At 45.5% G+C, this 15,254-nt stretch overlaps 1 protein-coding gene across 2 annotated transcripts in view; it reads right to left on the minus strand.

The window, feature by feature from the left end:
* Positions 1 to 15,254, minus strand: part of LOC139648481 (inositol polyphosphate-5-phosphatase A) — a 132,522-nt gene that overhangs the window by 30,377 nt on the left and 86,891 nt on the right. For both annotated transcript variants that reach the window (XM_071524618.1, XM_071524619.1), the window contains exon 9: positions 8,438 to 8,522. In XM_071524618.1, the coding sequence (XP_071380719.1) occupies positions 8,438 to 8,522 (85 nt within the window). The remainder of the gene's footprint in view (positions 1 to 8,437; positions 8,523 to 15,254) is intronic.

The following is a 15,254-nucleotide window of genomic DNA, read 5'->3' on the forward strand; positions in this document are numbered from 1 at the left end:
GCAGGAAAACATGCTGCCGCTCTGATAGCATGAAATCGGGAACAAAGACCCCCAGGGAGAGGAGAAGGGGGCCGCCGAGGCGCGCTGTGCTCCGGTCCCGCCTGGCTCTGGACACAAACAGATGTTAGGCCAGCCCCGGCCCTCTCGGCCCCCTGAAAGAGGAGGCCTTGTCGGAGAAATGGGCCTGAAACGCATTGTTTTGGGCCTCCTCTAAGACAAAAAGAGGAGCCACTCCTTCTGAAAGGGCCCAGCAATATGGCCGTCACAGATAAATCACAGAGGGGGGATTGAGAGAAAGGCCCATGAATTCTCAATGTGCCCCTTAATGGGCCCTCTTAAATATGATGGGATATTTGTGTGCGGGTGTGAATGGAGCCCAGCGACTCTTAATGTCAGTGGGCAGAGTTGTTTAAAAGCCCATGGTGCCAACGCTGGGTTTACAGCTGTGTTACAATGAGCCATTCTGTTGGAACATCACTCTGTGACTGACAGTAGAGCTGCGCCATAGGCCTGGCTGTTTAAATCATCCTATCAACTCTACAATCACAATGGCTTTCTTGACAACAGCAATAGATTTTATCAGCACTGATCTGCATATCCCATTTAATTTTGCTGTGGATCGAGCCAATGACCGATACCATGAATAAACTCCATGGAAGTTTTGCCTGATTTGAACAGGAAATGTAACTGACTTGTTAATTGGACAGTGAATTTAGCCGTGTGCAGTCATGCTCAAATGGACTATTTCTTGTAAACTCCACTGCAAGCTATAGAGCAAACTATAGTGATGGAAATAGAGGAATGGTGATGGAGATGGTGTGTGTGTGCTTGTGTGAAATCCCTTACATAACCTCCAGAGACAACATGCATGGTCCTGGGGCCTGCTTGGCACCCCCCTCCATCCTTCAGAAAGAAAAACTATTATTGTGCTCCGCTTTGCAAAGGCCGAGGACTGCATTAGTCAAAAATAGACTGACATCATACAAGCGGCGCACTATGTGCCAGGCACAAAGAGACCCCTATCCTTCACAGTTTATGCCACATTTCATCTGGACTAAATAAAAAAGTCACTGTTAGCTGGTTGTTGCTCCTCCTTGTGATTTCAAAGGCATGGGTCCATTCTGACTAATGGAAGACAGAGAGAACCATCAATCCAGCAAATTGCCAGAGACAAACAGATAAGGAAAGACTGAGTTTGGAAGCCAAAGTTGATCATTCATAATTTATAGAGAAAATGCACTGCTTAGAAAGAAGTGGTGGATTAAATATAGTATACAAATATCCAATATCCCATTGAGTCCAGTTGAATTCAAAAGTAGTGGATTAAATATAGTAGACAAATACCCAATATCTTTATTGAGTCCAGTTGAATTATTGGCTAGTTCACAGACTGATCTGATTATTTCAGAAATGAGATTTGGAACATTAATATTATGAGCATAATCTTGACAACCACATGATGGCAACAAATACTGTAAATACCCCATGTATTTATTTGAGGTTTATCTCTATCTAATCTGCTGTTTGCTTAAATTTCATTATAGAAAACATTATACACACACACAACTTATAGTGCCCGACACTATGTACACTCAGAAGATGGCTTCTCACAATATCATATTATATCATGCTCGTATTAGTTTTGCTGTCCCTGTGTTTGTAATATACCAAGAAGTTCTAGCTAATATCCTACGCATAATCTGCTTTGCTGAACCAATCCAACACAAGAGCTGTTTTGTGAGAATGGAGCTCCCTGATAGAGACAAAACGTCTTGTTTCTATTCTTTGCCAGTCATTTCTGGCGGCAGAGAAAAGCCCTTCTTCCTGAGCTGTTAAAGACTGATGATTTGATGATCAGTGCTGTGGAATGCTGGGAGCTGTTTTGGGAGAAAGGGTTGAGCAGAGAGAAAGTCTAAGACAGTGCAGGACAAAAGAGAGAGAGTTTAGGGGGGGAAGGAAGAAGAGATGATAGGATAAAGTGAAAGAGAAGATGAGTGAGTGAATGAGTGAGTGAGTAAGTGTGTTAGTGATTGGGAGAGAGAGTGAATGAGAATAAGTGCATTTCGGAGTAGTTTTTGAGCTAGTAAATAAGACATATGTCCTGAGTCTATCATTCTATTTCTATCAGTAGTATTTTTAAGAATTTCCTCAAACTACTGAGTTGGCCTGCACCGGCAGCAGCCCATTAACCACTAGAGTTACAAACAGCTGGTTTCCAGACCATTCCCTCTGCCTTCTGACTTCAGTATACAAACTGAAACGCTTCTGGGAGGAGCAGCAACAGTGCGGCACTAGTGCAGCATGTATGGAGTGAAAAGAGGGATCTTTACATTGGCTCCATCTGTACGAGGCAGCAGCAGTGAGCTAGCGAGCGGCTCAGGGGCAACTCAGGCTACGTCCCTGACCGGGGCCAACCCCGGGGCCTACGAGGCAGCGCTCCCTCCCAGGCGCCGTCGGTGCCAGGCTCTGCGCTCATCCTCGGGTTGGTCAGTCACGCCATCCCACCGTCGGCGCGGTGTGCCCAGCTGCCAGCCGCAGCGGCCCCCCCGGTACACAATGGCAATAGCATGGCTGGCGCCGGGCTCAAACGGCCTGTTGTTAATGAGCAGGACCAACAGAAGCCACTGCTTGTTCTTCATTTGCCAGCGTTTTAATTATATGGACAGCGCTCCCATCAAAGCTACATCGCTCGAGTTACGCCCTCAAAGCTGAACTCGTTCTCTCTCTGTGTCTTATGTGCTGTATTCATTAGCATCGCAAGCAAACAGAGACAGGAGAGAGAACAGGCGCTGTTGTCCAGAGGGAATAGTCTCCCTCTATATCCAGATGGGTTATCTCTGATATAATGGGCCCTCATTGTGATAGATTGGACTCCTCTAGCCAGATAATATGCCTTTATTGTATTGTAAGGAAACATCTCTGTCACAGGCTCCGGCTATGGGGTAATAAACAGGCCTGGGTCAAATAGTAGTTACAAATACCTCTTAGCGTTTGTTTTAACCTGCATGGTGCACCATATGGGTGGGGTTTACTACATCAGGACAATTGAGATAGTGTCAGGTAAGATGTCATTCACAGAAAAGCATATTGATTTAGTAGGCTAAAACAAACCAGGAAAAGGATTTGTAAATACAATTTGGCCCAGCTCTGGTAATAAATTAGTGCCAAACAATAGTCCTAATGCCTGCTCTGGGACAAACAGGGCCTTAATAAATACTCCACAACTGAGATAGAGTGAATTAAGTGAATTAGCATGCAGGATAAGAAAACAATATTTTGTTAGTGTTGGGTGAAAACCTTGTATCTCCAGAATGTCAACTTTTCTGGAGCTAAGAATTACAGAATTACCGTTCTTAGCTTAACAACCATGTATTTTGGAGTTTGTCCAATGGGCCCAAGGATCAAATAATTTTCTCAATCCCTAGAGAACCATGTAATCCTTCAAGTGAAGTTAAAATCACCAAAATTGGAGTTCTGAGGTTTTGACATGACAACATAGCATGATAGCAAAAAAGCTTGGGTTTGATGTAACACTGCTATGTTTACCATAACATTTCTGATTTTGGTGTCGTTTGATTTTTTTCTCCCAAATCTGATTTAAGTGAGGGGTTGTGTGTGTGTGTGTGTATCTGGAAAACTGAGGGCAGCCAAGGAGGGTCGTAGTCCCTAGTGTCGGGGGTCCCACAGAACAGAGGCCCAATCAGTGCTGGCCCGCTGGTTAATGGATGGATGGCTCCCAAAATTAATTAGCCTGACTAATGTAGTGTACACTTAATTACACTGGCTGCCTTTTGATTTATAGCAGGCCAAACACACACATGCTAGTCAAAGTCAGGCTAAAAAGAGAAAATTATTTACCCTTTAGTGGTGGAAATTATTTACCCAGCCTAGGTTCAGCAGCCAGGACAATGGCCATCAGCCATCTGATAAACTCTTACTGGTTTCAACTAGAGGGGCAATGTGTACACTGTAGGTGATACGCACATACACAGTAACATATGAAGAGTTTCCTACCCACATGAGATACCCTAGGATAGTTAGTAACTTATGTCCCTCTTGTATACTGAACACTTTTATAAACTGGATCCTCTATATTTTTGAAATATTAAATGATGAAGTTCAGGTAATGATTTTTTTTTTCAGAATTCAAATTTAGCATAAGCATATAAGAAATGGAAGAACATAAATCCAGAAAAATAAAAAAAGCATGCCCATCCACAAATGCATAAACACACACATATTCACATGGCAATAAACAAAAATAAAGACAAGATGGCACTAATTACTGAGAATTGTCCTGAACATGGCTCCCATACAATGCCCTACCTATATTTCTTTCTCCACTAGCATGGGCGTGTGCTGTGAGAGACCTCAGTGCGTGAAAAATGAAATATCTATCACTCTGGCCTGTCATTACTGAGCATTTTACAGCATTCATTAAGAGTTGGGCTAGTCCAGGGCCCCACCTTTAATTTCATGCTGCTCAAGCGAGAGAAAGGACGCGGGACAAAGGGAGGAAGATTGATGCCTGGGGCCGGCCTCCCCCCGCACCTCCTGCAGACACAGACAGGGGGCGCTACTCAAAAACACTCTCCGGGCTGGAATACCTCTCCGACAGCAGGATCAGTGAGAGGCCAGCTAGCCTAATGAAATCTGCCCATGTAGCAGCAGATCAGCTCCAATTAAAACGGCCCCACGCCATGTCACGGGGACAGTAGATCAAGTCAGCAATTAACCTTCCCGCTGGCCTCTATCAATCCTTAAATTAGAGCGGCCCGGCCAGCAGCACACAATCTCTGCAGATATTAAATTTACATTCTATTAAGTTTAATTAGGAGGGATTTTAAATATACTAGGAGTCCAGGCACGGAGCCCTGGGCCTGTCACCGACACCGCTGATTCACGACCACCGGCCACCTCAGGGGACACACACACACACACACACACACACACACACACACACACACACCATACACCTCTTATTCAGCGCCATCCCTTCCTCCCTTCCTTTCTCAGCACACAGGTGGTCACTGTGATCCAGACTGTCTACCATCCTGTGGACACATGCTGTGGGATTTGCTTAATAATATATAATAATATACCTGTAAATACATGAATTGAATAAGCAAGAGGTTTGTACTAATACAAAGTGGGTGTACTAATACAAGGCCTGCAAGATTTGCCATCTGCAGCGACAGTTTTGGGCAAAAATAGGCAATACATGACAACAGGCTTGCCATTTCCCGAAATGAGGAAATTGGACTGTGAGGTATCTGACCCATCACACAAAATCCTCAAAATCCTTCCTTCACGCTTGCCTCTTTCATCTCCACCCATCCCAAGCATGATCAGAGCCGTTCGCCCCTCCCCAGGACACCTGCATCTCTCCCCTGGCTGGGACCCAGGGCTCGGCGGCACCTCTACCACTGTAGTGGAGCCTTGGGAGGGGAGGGGAACCCATGGGAGGGGAGAAGGAGGGATGGCGGGGACCGGACCACCTCCAGGCAGCTCAGCCCTAGCATTAGTCTCCACGTGGCTGTGTCCTTTGTCTGCCAGTCAAAGGGCCGCTGAATGGGGGTCAATTGAAACCAATTCCCTCTGTCGGTCACAATTAATGGGGTAGCCCGGGCTGGGCAGGAGGGGGGCGGCCGCGGGCCTTTGGTTACTGATCCTGCCGCGCAAGCATGCCAGGAATTTGCCACCTGTGTCCAACCCCGGGACAATGACAACCCACCCCCTCGCACCCACCTCCTTTTTTCGTACACACACGGATACATCCCGAAATACCCCCTCTCCCATCCACCCACCCACAAGGCAGGATGGGTGACAGGGGAGTGGCTAGTGGTTGTCCAGAGTCTAGTCACCCACAATGGACCAGAGACACAGAAGAAGAGGAGTGGTGTAGCGTGCAAGTCTAGAGAAATGTACTGGAGTGTTTTCTAATCCAGTGGTTCTCAAAGTGGGGCCCAGGGATCCCCAGGGTTGTCCCCGGGTGTTCCAGGAATAAAACAAAGAAAAGTAGTTTAATTTTCCTTTTATTTCATCCACTTAACACAATGAAAGTATCCATCCATTTGTAGAGCTATTTTGGGCCCTTGGCAAAATTCCTATTGATTAGAAGCAGAGAGAGAATAGCGAGAAACAAGAAAAAATGAGACTCCGAGACAGTGAGAATGAGAGCTGGCCTCTCCGGGTCTGAATCAATCTTCAGATAAGTATGGAAGATCGATCCGCCACCAGCCCATCTACAGTTAAGCACTTCAGTGGATGTGCACTAATTGTCCTGCTGACATTAATTGTCATTAAAGGGCTTAAAATGGCCTCCCGGCTGTGAGTTACGCCCCGCGCCAAGGTTGCACCCCCATTTGTTTACTGGTGACATCACAGCTCTCTCTACCGCTAACACGCGGGTCACCGTTAAATCAGACAGGTTGGCCGCCGCGCAGGACGGGTTTATATGAAGCAGCGCTGCCCCTTTAACGAGCGTCTCACACAGATGACATCATCAGCCTCTCCTGTTGTCCCCATTAAATGGCCAGTATGTATGAGGAAGCCTCATTAAGAAGGAAGGAGATTGTCTAGGTGTGTGTGTGTGTGTGTGTGTGTGTGTGTGTGTGTGTGTTTTATGTCATAGCCCACAGCTCTAACTTCCTGAGGGTCTCTTTGGTCTAAAGAGCCCCCTGCATTGCCGTCCCACCCCTTTCAACAGGGCGAATCAATCAGATACATCTGGCCTAACAAATTGGTTTGAGTGTGAGTGTGTGTGTGTGTGTGTGTGTGTGTGTGTGTGTGTGTGTGTGTGTGTGTGTGTATTCACTCTGGATGTGTGTGTGAGTGGGGCCAAGGTGCATGAGAAAGGAGCTGGGCGGAGGGGAGAGGGGGCAGCGATGGACACACACCGATGCAAGCCTTACACATCCCTGGAAAAGGGGTCGTGACCCCCGCTGCACTCAAACAGCATTTCAGAGTGGTCGGGACATGGAGAGGGTGAGTGCTTACCTACCACAGAGCAACATGGAGGAGGGAGGAGACAGGGGGGAGAGAGTCATCTAGATTAGATCCAGAGGATAAACACAGATAGGCTAGGATGACGGCCAAATCATCTCATCTGACTTCATTTGATTGGATGTTTTTCTTTCAGCATAATGCATCCCTTAATGTTCCCAATATTAGCTTAGAAGGCTCTTATATGGTTAAAACACAAAATTACATTTTATATGGATCAAAGGTATCTCAAATATAACCTTATAATGTGTACAACACAATGTCTTTTGATGCAATCATAGCCGTACTGATAAGGTAATATACGTATAACGGCCTATCAACATAAAACATAATTGAAGTGGCCTAAATGTCTAGCAGGTGACTTTGAATCGCAACAGTTGACTTCTCAATAGCTCCAGTGTTTGCACATCTGCTGTTGCTGATGTGGATTCTGTACATGGATGTATTATCTCCAACGCAACGCATATATCTCCACATGATCAGGCGGTTAATGTGACCCAATTACAGCACCAAAATCCAATATACTGTGCAAATTTTGAGGCAATCAATCAACGTGCTTGATACAGAGCAGACTTAAAGGAAATGTCTCTGATTTAAAACATGTGATGTCCACATTTGGTTGATCAATCTAGAGGGGAAGGTGATTTACTGCACCCCTAGTGGCAGGATGACTAAACTACTTCCCTTGCTTACCTCACAGGGTGAAGGCTTCCCTAAGTCATTTGAGCAAAACCACTCCATTCAGAAAGCTTCCCCTCCTCTTCCCGTCGCCACTGAATGGGGCTCTGGTTGAAATGAACAATGCCCACACCTTGAACAGGCCCGCTGATTCGAGGGCTATTGTGCTGGAGAGGGAGAAGATCGCCCCCCCCACAAGTGGCTCTCCCACTCTGTTATCATAGGACGCCACTGTCTGCGGTGGGCCTTTATGACTCGTTATGCCGCTGACCCCCTATCTGCTCGTGAAGAATGCTGAATGACTGCACTACCTTGGCTCTCGCTGGCCTCATTTGCACCGAGAGAAGGCGGGAGGGGGAGGGGGAAAGAGGGAGGGAGCAAGAGAGGAAGAGAGGAGGGAGAGAAAGAGAAGTGAATGGCACCATAACATAACAATGCACTTGGAGGCTCGGTTGGCAAACACAGCTGGGCCAGCCACAGTGGAGCGGATAATGAGCCATAACTCTGGAGAGACAGTGGGCTACTAAAACCACTTTTACTGTGCTGCTGCTGCACACAAATACACACGCACAGACATTCTTCATATTTTTTTGATAGTACATACACACATACGCACAGGGTGCTTGCGTGCAGCTGTGCACACACTTCCAAGCACGCCCGACCACACACACACACACACACACACACACACACACACACACACACACACACACACACACACACACACACACAGGCACGATCCAAAGACACTCACCTCAATAACCTGCTTGGAGTCCAGCCTGAAGTTGAAGTCCCCAAAGACAAAATATGGCATCTTCTCAAACCGCTGGTCCGTGATCCTGCAAAACATTACAATAGGTTGTCATTGAGGTGTTTTAAATGACAGTCAACCCCTCTGTAATTGATCCTGACTGTCTGAAAGCACCTGAAAAATTCCAAATTGATCCTTAAAAACACCACAACTACTTGCAATCTTGAAAAATAGTATAACAGGTAGGTTATGAAAAACATTATCTTGACAATACAAATCTGTTGTCTTTGAGACTTGAGACGGTCAACTGTTGATTCCTCTGACCTCAGGTTATGTAGTTCATGAGGGCCACAGCACCACCTGGTGGTCTAAACACTTTGACTAGAGGGGTTTCACCTTTGCAGAGGAGGGAAATGTGTGAAAGCATATTTTCTTTGTAGCCATGCAAATGCTTTCTGTGGTCTGGCCTCTTCTTGTTATACATTTTTTTCAGCATTCATGAATTATCAGATAGTACAGGAAGTACAGGAAGTACAGGAAGTAAGGATGGGACAGATATAAAAGGGATGACATAACAAGATGTGATCTGGAATGCAAAAAGTCAGGGAAAAAAACAGGAAGCCAGTCATGAGCTAGATCAAACTCCCACATAAACACACACTGGTATATGTAACTAAATTGACGACTGTCTGATTGGCTGTCTGATGATTCAACTTAAGACAAACATGTCTGCAACTGTAAGCATATTTTGACACTGTTTGCAGTTCCTATATGCAACACAGAATCCCAGGGACATAAGGGATTGAAAGAAACGGCTCACAGTATCAGTATCATACCCTGCACTTAAGTCATCCCTGCAGCAAGGGATGTTCTTCTTTTGGGACTCTTGTACTGTACCCCTTTCAGCTTGATAAATGCCAGGATGGAGGTAAATGTGCTTTCAATTCACACAATTGAAACAGTACACTCTATATTGAAGCTGCAATTCAAATAACAAACCTTGATTATCTCCTTTGATGATTTTCTTTCATGGCAAAGGATTTTCAGCTTTTCAATTTTACAGAATATCCACTTGTTTTAATCGATTATATTGAGAGTGAATTTACCTCAACCATGAAGACATGCATTTTGATACTATGTTGGCTCCTCTGCTCAGTGTTAACCTAACAAGCTCAACAGGGTCTGCAGACTTGCTGGTGCACTTATAGGTTTGGACCAAGAGTCAGTAACAGACTGGTACACCATCATGCTTCCTCAGCCAAACAGCTAAGGACCATCCTGGAGGGGAGAATAAGATCTAACCGGTACACAGACTCTTGTCACCATGTCAAGGCTTTACAGTGATGACACCAAATCAGGCCTGTCTAGCTGGAATCAAACCAGAATTACTCTCTTGTTTGTGCTCTTTTGATGCCTCTTAAGGGTCTTTTTAATCCAGTATAGTTTTATGTCTCTCATCTTATTAATGAGTTTAATGCACTGCACACATAAAACTTTTTTAAACCTCAATACAGTACAGTGTGGGAGGATTCATAGAGTCCAAATCCTCTCTGTCATGGAACGCTTCCAGATCTCCAGAACCTCGCCGCAGCACCAGCATCCCAATGCATTTAAAAAAAAAAAAAAAAAAAAACCCGCACCTAAGCGACATATAATTAACTCCTATGCCTCATCACCTACTTAAAAGTGGCTCCTCTACAGAGCAGAGATAGGAAATTAAGGCGGAGGTAGCGCAGCCTCTCGTGTAATTAATGATTCAGGATGCTTGGCTCGCTATCTCCACTAATCGCGCGGATAAATCTCACGGTGGACTTCCCAGACCCGGATAACAATATATTTATGGGGCCGTAAAGAGAGGAGCCTCTTCTTGGTGGTGGGTCCCATCTCTGGCCCGCTGTCGTAAAGCATGGCCACTTCTTCTCTATGAGGCGGGGGGGGGGGGGGGGGGTGCAAAGAGGATTGGAGTAAGAGGCTGGGAACACAGCTATTATATTAAATACAGACTACATAATTTTGTCATCCCATTATATTAAATAGAGACTAAATCTTTTTTTTTCTCTTTTTTTTCATCCCATAGGTTTTCTACAGGGGCCCACATGGAGATGAGGAATGGCGTGTGGAATTTGATCTGTAAAGTAACGACCACAATGTTTCACTCAATTTCTTTCCGTTACACACGTGATACCAAGTTTTCACGGGATGTGATTGACGTGTTTACTCATTTACAAGGCGGTTTTATGTATGTGAGACAGACATCTGTCTATATATATACATATATGCAGGGAGAAAATGAGCAGCATTGGTCCAAATTGAAATATCTGTCATTTGAATGACATGACTTCTACTCCCACAAAATGATTAATAGCACAAAGTTAAACCTTAGGTTTCCTACGATAATGATAGTAGGAAAAACTTGAGTCCTTGACTGAAAGCGCCATCCATGACTGGCAAATCCCCTTTCTGCGGGCCTTTCTTGAATATACAGAGACCGTCCCATAACCAGAAGGTCCCCCAATACCCACAACAGCTCATGTTACATCCATCAACAGCCACATGCCCTTGAGCAAGACATTGAACCCCTACCAGCTCACTCATTATATGTACATCGCTCCAGATAAGAATGTCAGCTAATCGCTTAAATTGTAATTGTAATTATAGCCTAGCAGTTAGGATGATCGTGTGTGTGTATGTATGCGTTAGCTCACTAATACACTCAGACTGAGGCTGGTGATGTCATTAACGACCTTCCATCCTGGTGCTAAGAGACTCTGGCTCTATTCAAACAGGGCTAGCGGCCAGTTTATCCTGCCATCCCGAATGGAAGGCAGTAAAACGGCTGTATACGGGCGTCAATGCAGTAGTTACAGCCGTGGGAACTCGTGTATTCCTCGTGTTAATACCGCACTTACCGCACGCCTGCTGCTTTGGGTGAGGAATACAAACCAGAAATAGATCTAATAAAACCCAACTTGATTTTAATTGATTTCAGTCAGTCATCGGTACATATGCAGACTGGACAATGGCGCAAACGGATATAATAAGGAATGAGAAGAAAAAAGCATAAAAAGGGAAAACATAAAGGGAGAGAGGGCTGAGAGAAGAGCAGAGGAGAGTGTATGGGGTCTAAATGAACAGAGAGAACGGCAGAGGCGTAAGAGTAAAGAAAGAAAGAAACGCAGACAGAGAGAAAGAGAGAAAGAGAGAGAGAGAGAGAGAGAGAGAGAGTGGGGGGATAAGGATAAAGAAAGTGAGTGAGTGTATGTGTGTTTCTCCAGAGCCCGGAGGTCTTTCTCCTCCGCGTCCTACAGCTTTATCCCGCTAACAGCCATGTCTAATACCCGCGGCCTGGCTGTTTTGTCTGCCGCTCCAAGGTATCAGCCACAGGTCATAAGGTAACACTCTGTTTACACGATCATTTCCTAAAGCACTCATAGTGACCCGCTGGTGTGAAAGTTGACTTTTGCTTGGCCTTTGTGGAGGGGTGGGGGGGTCGAAGAATCGCAACATTAGCTACAGCGGACTGGGCGTGAATGGGGCCTGAGGGTGGGGGGTCCCGAGTCTGTGGGGGGGGTCCCCCTTACTGACCCCCCCACCCTCAGCGGGGGCCCCATTAGCCACGTCATCACAGTTCATTCAGGCAAACTGTAACAGTGTCAGCGACATTCTCCCACAAAGACGCACTTCTTTACACAGTCTATAAACATGCTTTCTCCCGGCCAATTCATCGTGCGGTGACACCCCTGAAAGAGGCTCTTCACAAGGGCCGTTCCCGCTGAGGTGGGGAGGTGGGGTGTGTGTGTGTGCATGGGGGGGGGGGGGTGTTCGTCAGGCCTTCCTAGGGGCCACACAAAGACGGGGGGTCAGACGCTAATTTATAACATGGCCCCCAACTCTGCTCCCAGGCTCCTTACACCACCGGCACAAAGCAGCCAGCGCACATTCTCTCTCTCTGATTGGATTTCTCTCTCTCACGCACACACACACACACACACAAATATAGGTGGACACGCATGTGCACAAGACTCCACCACAGACTCTTGCACCACAGATACTGACAGCATCTCAATCTCACAGATAACACACCCGCACACACATGTATACTACAATAATAACAAACACAAAACTTTCTTTTTGAATCTCTCTCCCTCACAGCAACCTCAGTCCCTCACTCAGCCCTCTCCAGATTATAGGGCGTGATTGACAGTTAAGCAGAGTCATAATAGACAGTCTATATGGGATTATGAGGGTGCGACTGGGGGCCATGTCATGATTAGATTGACAAGATGACTTACCATAAGTTGGCCGGTCAGATTCGACTCTGCATACAATAGCTGGGCCGGGCGCAGCCATCCATTGTAAGTAAATGTTGAGAATTTGGGAGAATGTTAACATTGTGAAGAATGTGCTGGGTGACGTCTGGCTGAATGGGTCAGGGGTGGCCCCTGACAGGACCTTTGACACTGCGGGACGGCCACCCCCATGTCCCCCCTGTTAGCAACCCCAGCTCCTTCATGACTCCCACCCCACCCAGAACTCCAGGCTGGAGAGATAGGGTGCTAGGGGTGCAGGAGGAGGGGGGTGTTGCTGCGGTCACACAGGGGTTAGAGGATAAGCCAACTCAAGATAACACTACTGTCAAAACAGAGCCAAGATTCAAAAGCAACCCTTGAGTAAAAGTGGTCGTCTTAGAGCTTTATAAATGAGGTCATCTAACGAGTAGAAAACTCAAAGTGTGGATAACGGAAATTCATATACTACTTAAATACCATTGCAAAAGACTGAATTGAATGTTATGCAAGCTGACATTCCAATTCAGCGTCACCTCCGGGGGGCGTAAACATGTGGATTGGAATAGTCTGGCTCTTGACAGTGGACTGCAGCAGCGTCAATCAGTCCACCAGGTCTTGAACTGTATCCCAGTTCCCCTAAACTGGCTGACAAACTGGTGCCAGGAGAAAAATATGGAATCATACATAAAGACAAAGATGAACACCAAACCAATATCAAAACCCCTGAGCAGAAGTTGCTATAAATCTGTCCAAGTCAAGTGTGGCAACACATTGCTTGATGAGTTTTAGTTATTTGCCATGGTATCGTGGTAGTATAAAATTTTTAGATATTAAACTTAGTATTGGCTTTGAAGTCAAAATCTGGGTATCATGGCAAGAGTAATAGATACAAACTGACCATCCAAACTATATATCATTTTAGATCATCACTGAAACCTCAACCTGTAATTTGTATTTTTGCTTGCCTGGCCAGTTCAGGTAAGCCACGTCAACTACTGTCTCCACGGTCAACAGTAAAACAGTAAGAATTGATATCCCACATAAGAGAGGCTGTATCCTACAAATACACGGATCACCCATGTGTATCTGTCCCTCTCCTCTCACAGAATCTGCTGGTGCAGGAAGGAGGAGGATGAGGAGGAGGGGAGTGAAATAAACAGGTCCTCTATGGGCAGAGAGACACTGAGTGGGGAGGATTAACCTCTGCTCCCATAGCCCTCCCAGGGTGAGGAGGCAGTTCACAGAGTCACACAGTGACACCACACACACACACACACACACACACACACACACACACACACACACACACACAAACACATTCACACAATCAACTGTACACACACAGTTTTATCCTGTCAGCTGAGGGAAAAAACAGCTGTTATACCTCTTATTGTTGTACAGTGAAATTAATGCAGGCGTACTGAGGAAGGACAAGGCAAGTATTTACCTTTGATGCAGATTAACACACATCACCAGAAAAAAACATATATGTGTCTGAGGAGGTTAACTGTATAGCACATGTATAGTACATGTTGATGACATGTACATGAAAAATGCATTGGGAAACGTGAGCATGTAGAGTAATGCATGCATGGGCACACACACATGCACACTACTCTCGCTAATAAATTCATCCTGGCTTTATGGAGGATCTCCCTGCGATTATCCAGTCCTCCCTCTTCCAGCTCAACATGTCTATTGGCTGGAATCTATCCGGCCTTTCTCTGCTCTTTCAGCCTGTTGTTCTGGGAAAAGCCTAAAGGGAAACATTTAGATTGGAGGGCTCTTTGAGACGCTCTGACAGTTGACTGATGACCGTCCATAAAATGACAAAGCATCGCTGTGTGGTGGCCAGTGCGGCCCACTGCCTCCCCATGGGAAACTAATTGCTCTGAATTGTTAACGGCAACATTATTTTTCTGCCAATCATTGCTTTTCAATACCCCGAAAATGAGCATGAAACAAGCCTTTTCAGCGAACAAAACAGTTAAATGTCCCCAATGTTGATCAAATTAACTTCGGCGCGGTGACAATGGACTATATTTGTGTGAAAATAATGGTGCGCCACAAAGGAGGCCTTTATGCCAGGATTTCACAGTTGTAATGTAAAACTGTTCTCCCCTGAACCGGACCAGCCACTCTGAATGGGGGTGGAAAAAAGAAACAAACTCCAATACACAAAAGGGATTTTTTTTTTTTTTAAAGGAAGAGGGAAAAAAACTGTTGATTTTATCTCATGCTATCATTTCACAGGATCATTTAGCAGCCATGTTTCCCATCCTGTTGGCTAGTGAGGCCCAGGATTATAGTAGCGCTTTCATTACATCAGCTGTCTCTGGCAGAAGTAAGCAAATCAGCAGGTCTTTCACTGTGTACACATCTCTAGCATCTTGTCCCTTTGTGGCACTTTCTGTCAGATATTTTAACATAACGCAGTGGATGTAATAAGAGTTCCAATACAATTAAATTACTGTTTAATTAAAAGAAAAAGGAATCTCAACAGGAATAAATCAATAAAAATGTGGGAGTTT

Source organism: Centroberyx affinis, unplaced genomic scaffold (assembly GCF_046629955.1).
Source record: "Centroberyx affinis isolate AG114_WGS23_722 - 3 ecotype Tasmania unplaced genomic scaffold, CSIRO-AGI_Caff_v1 ptg001209l_1, whole genome shotgun sequence".
Taxonomy (NCBI): domain Eukaryota; kingdom Metazoa; phylum Chordata; class Actinopteri; order Beryciformes; family Berycidae; genus Centroberyx; species Centroberyx affinis.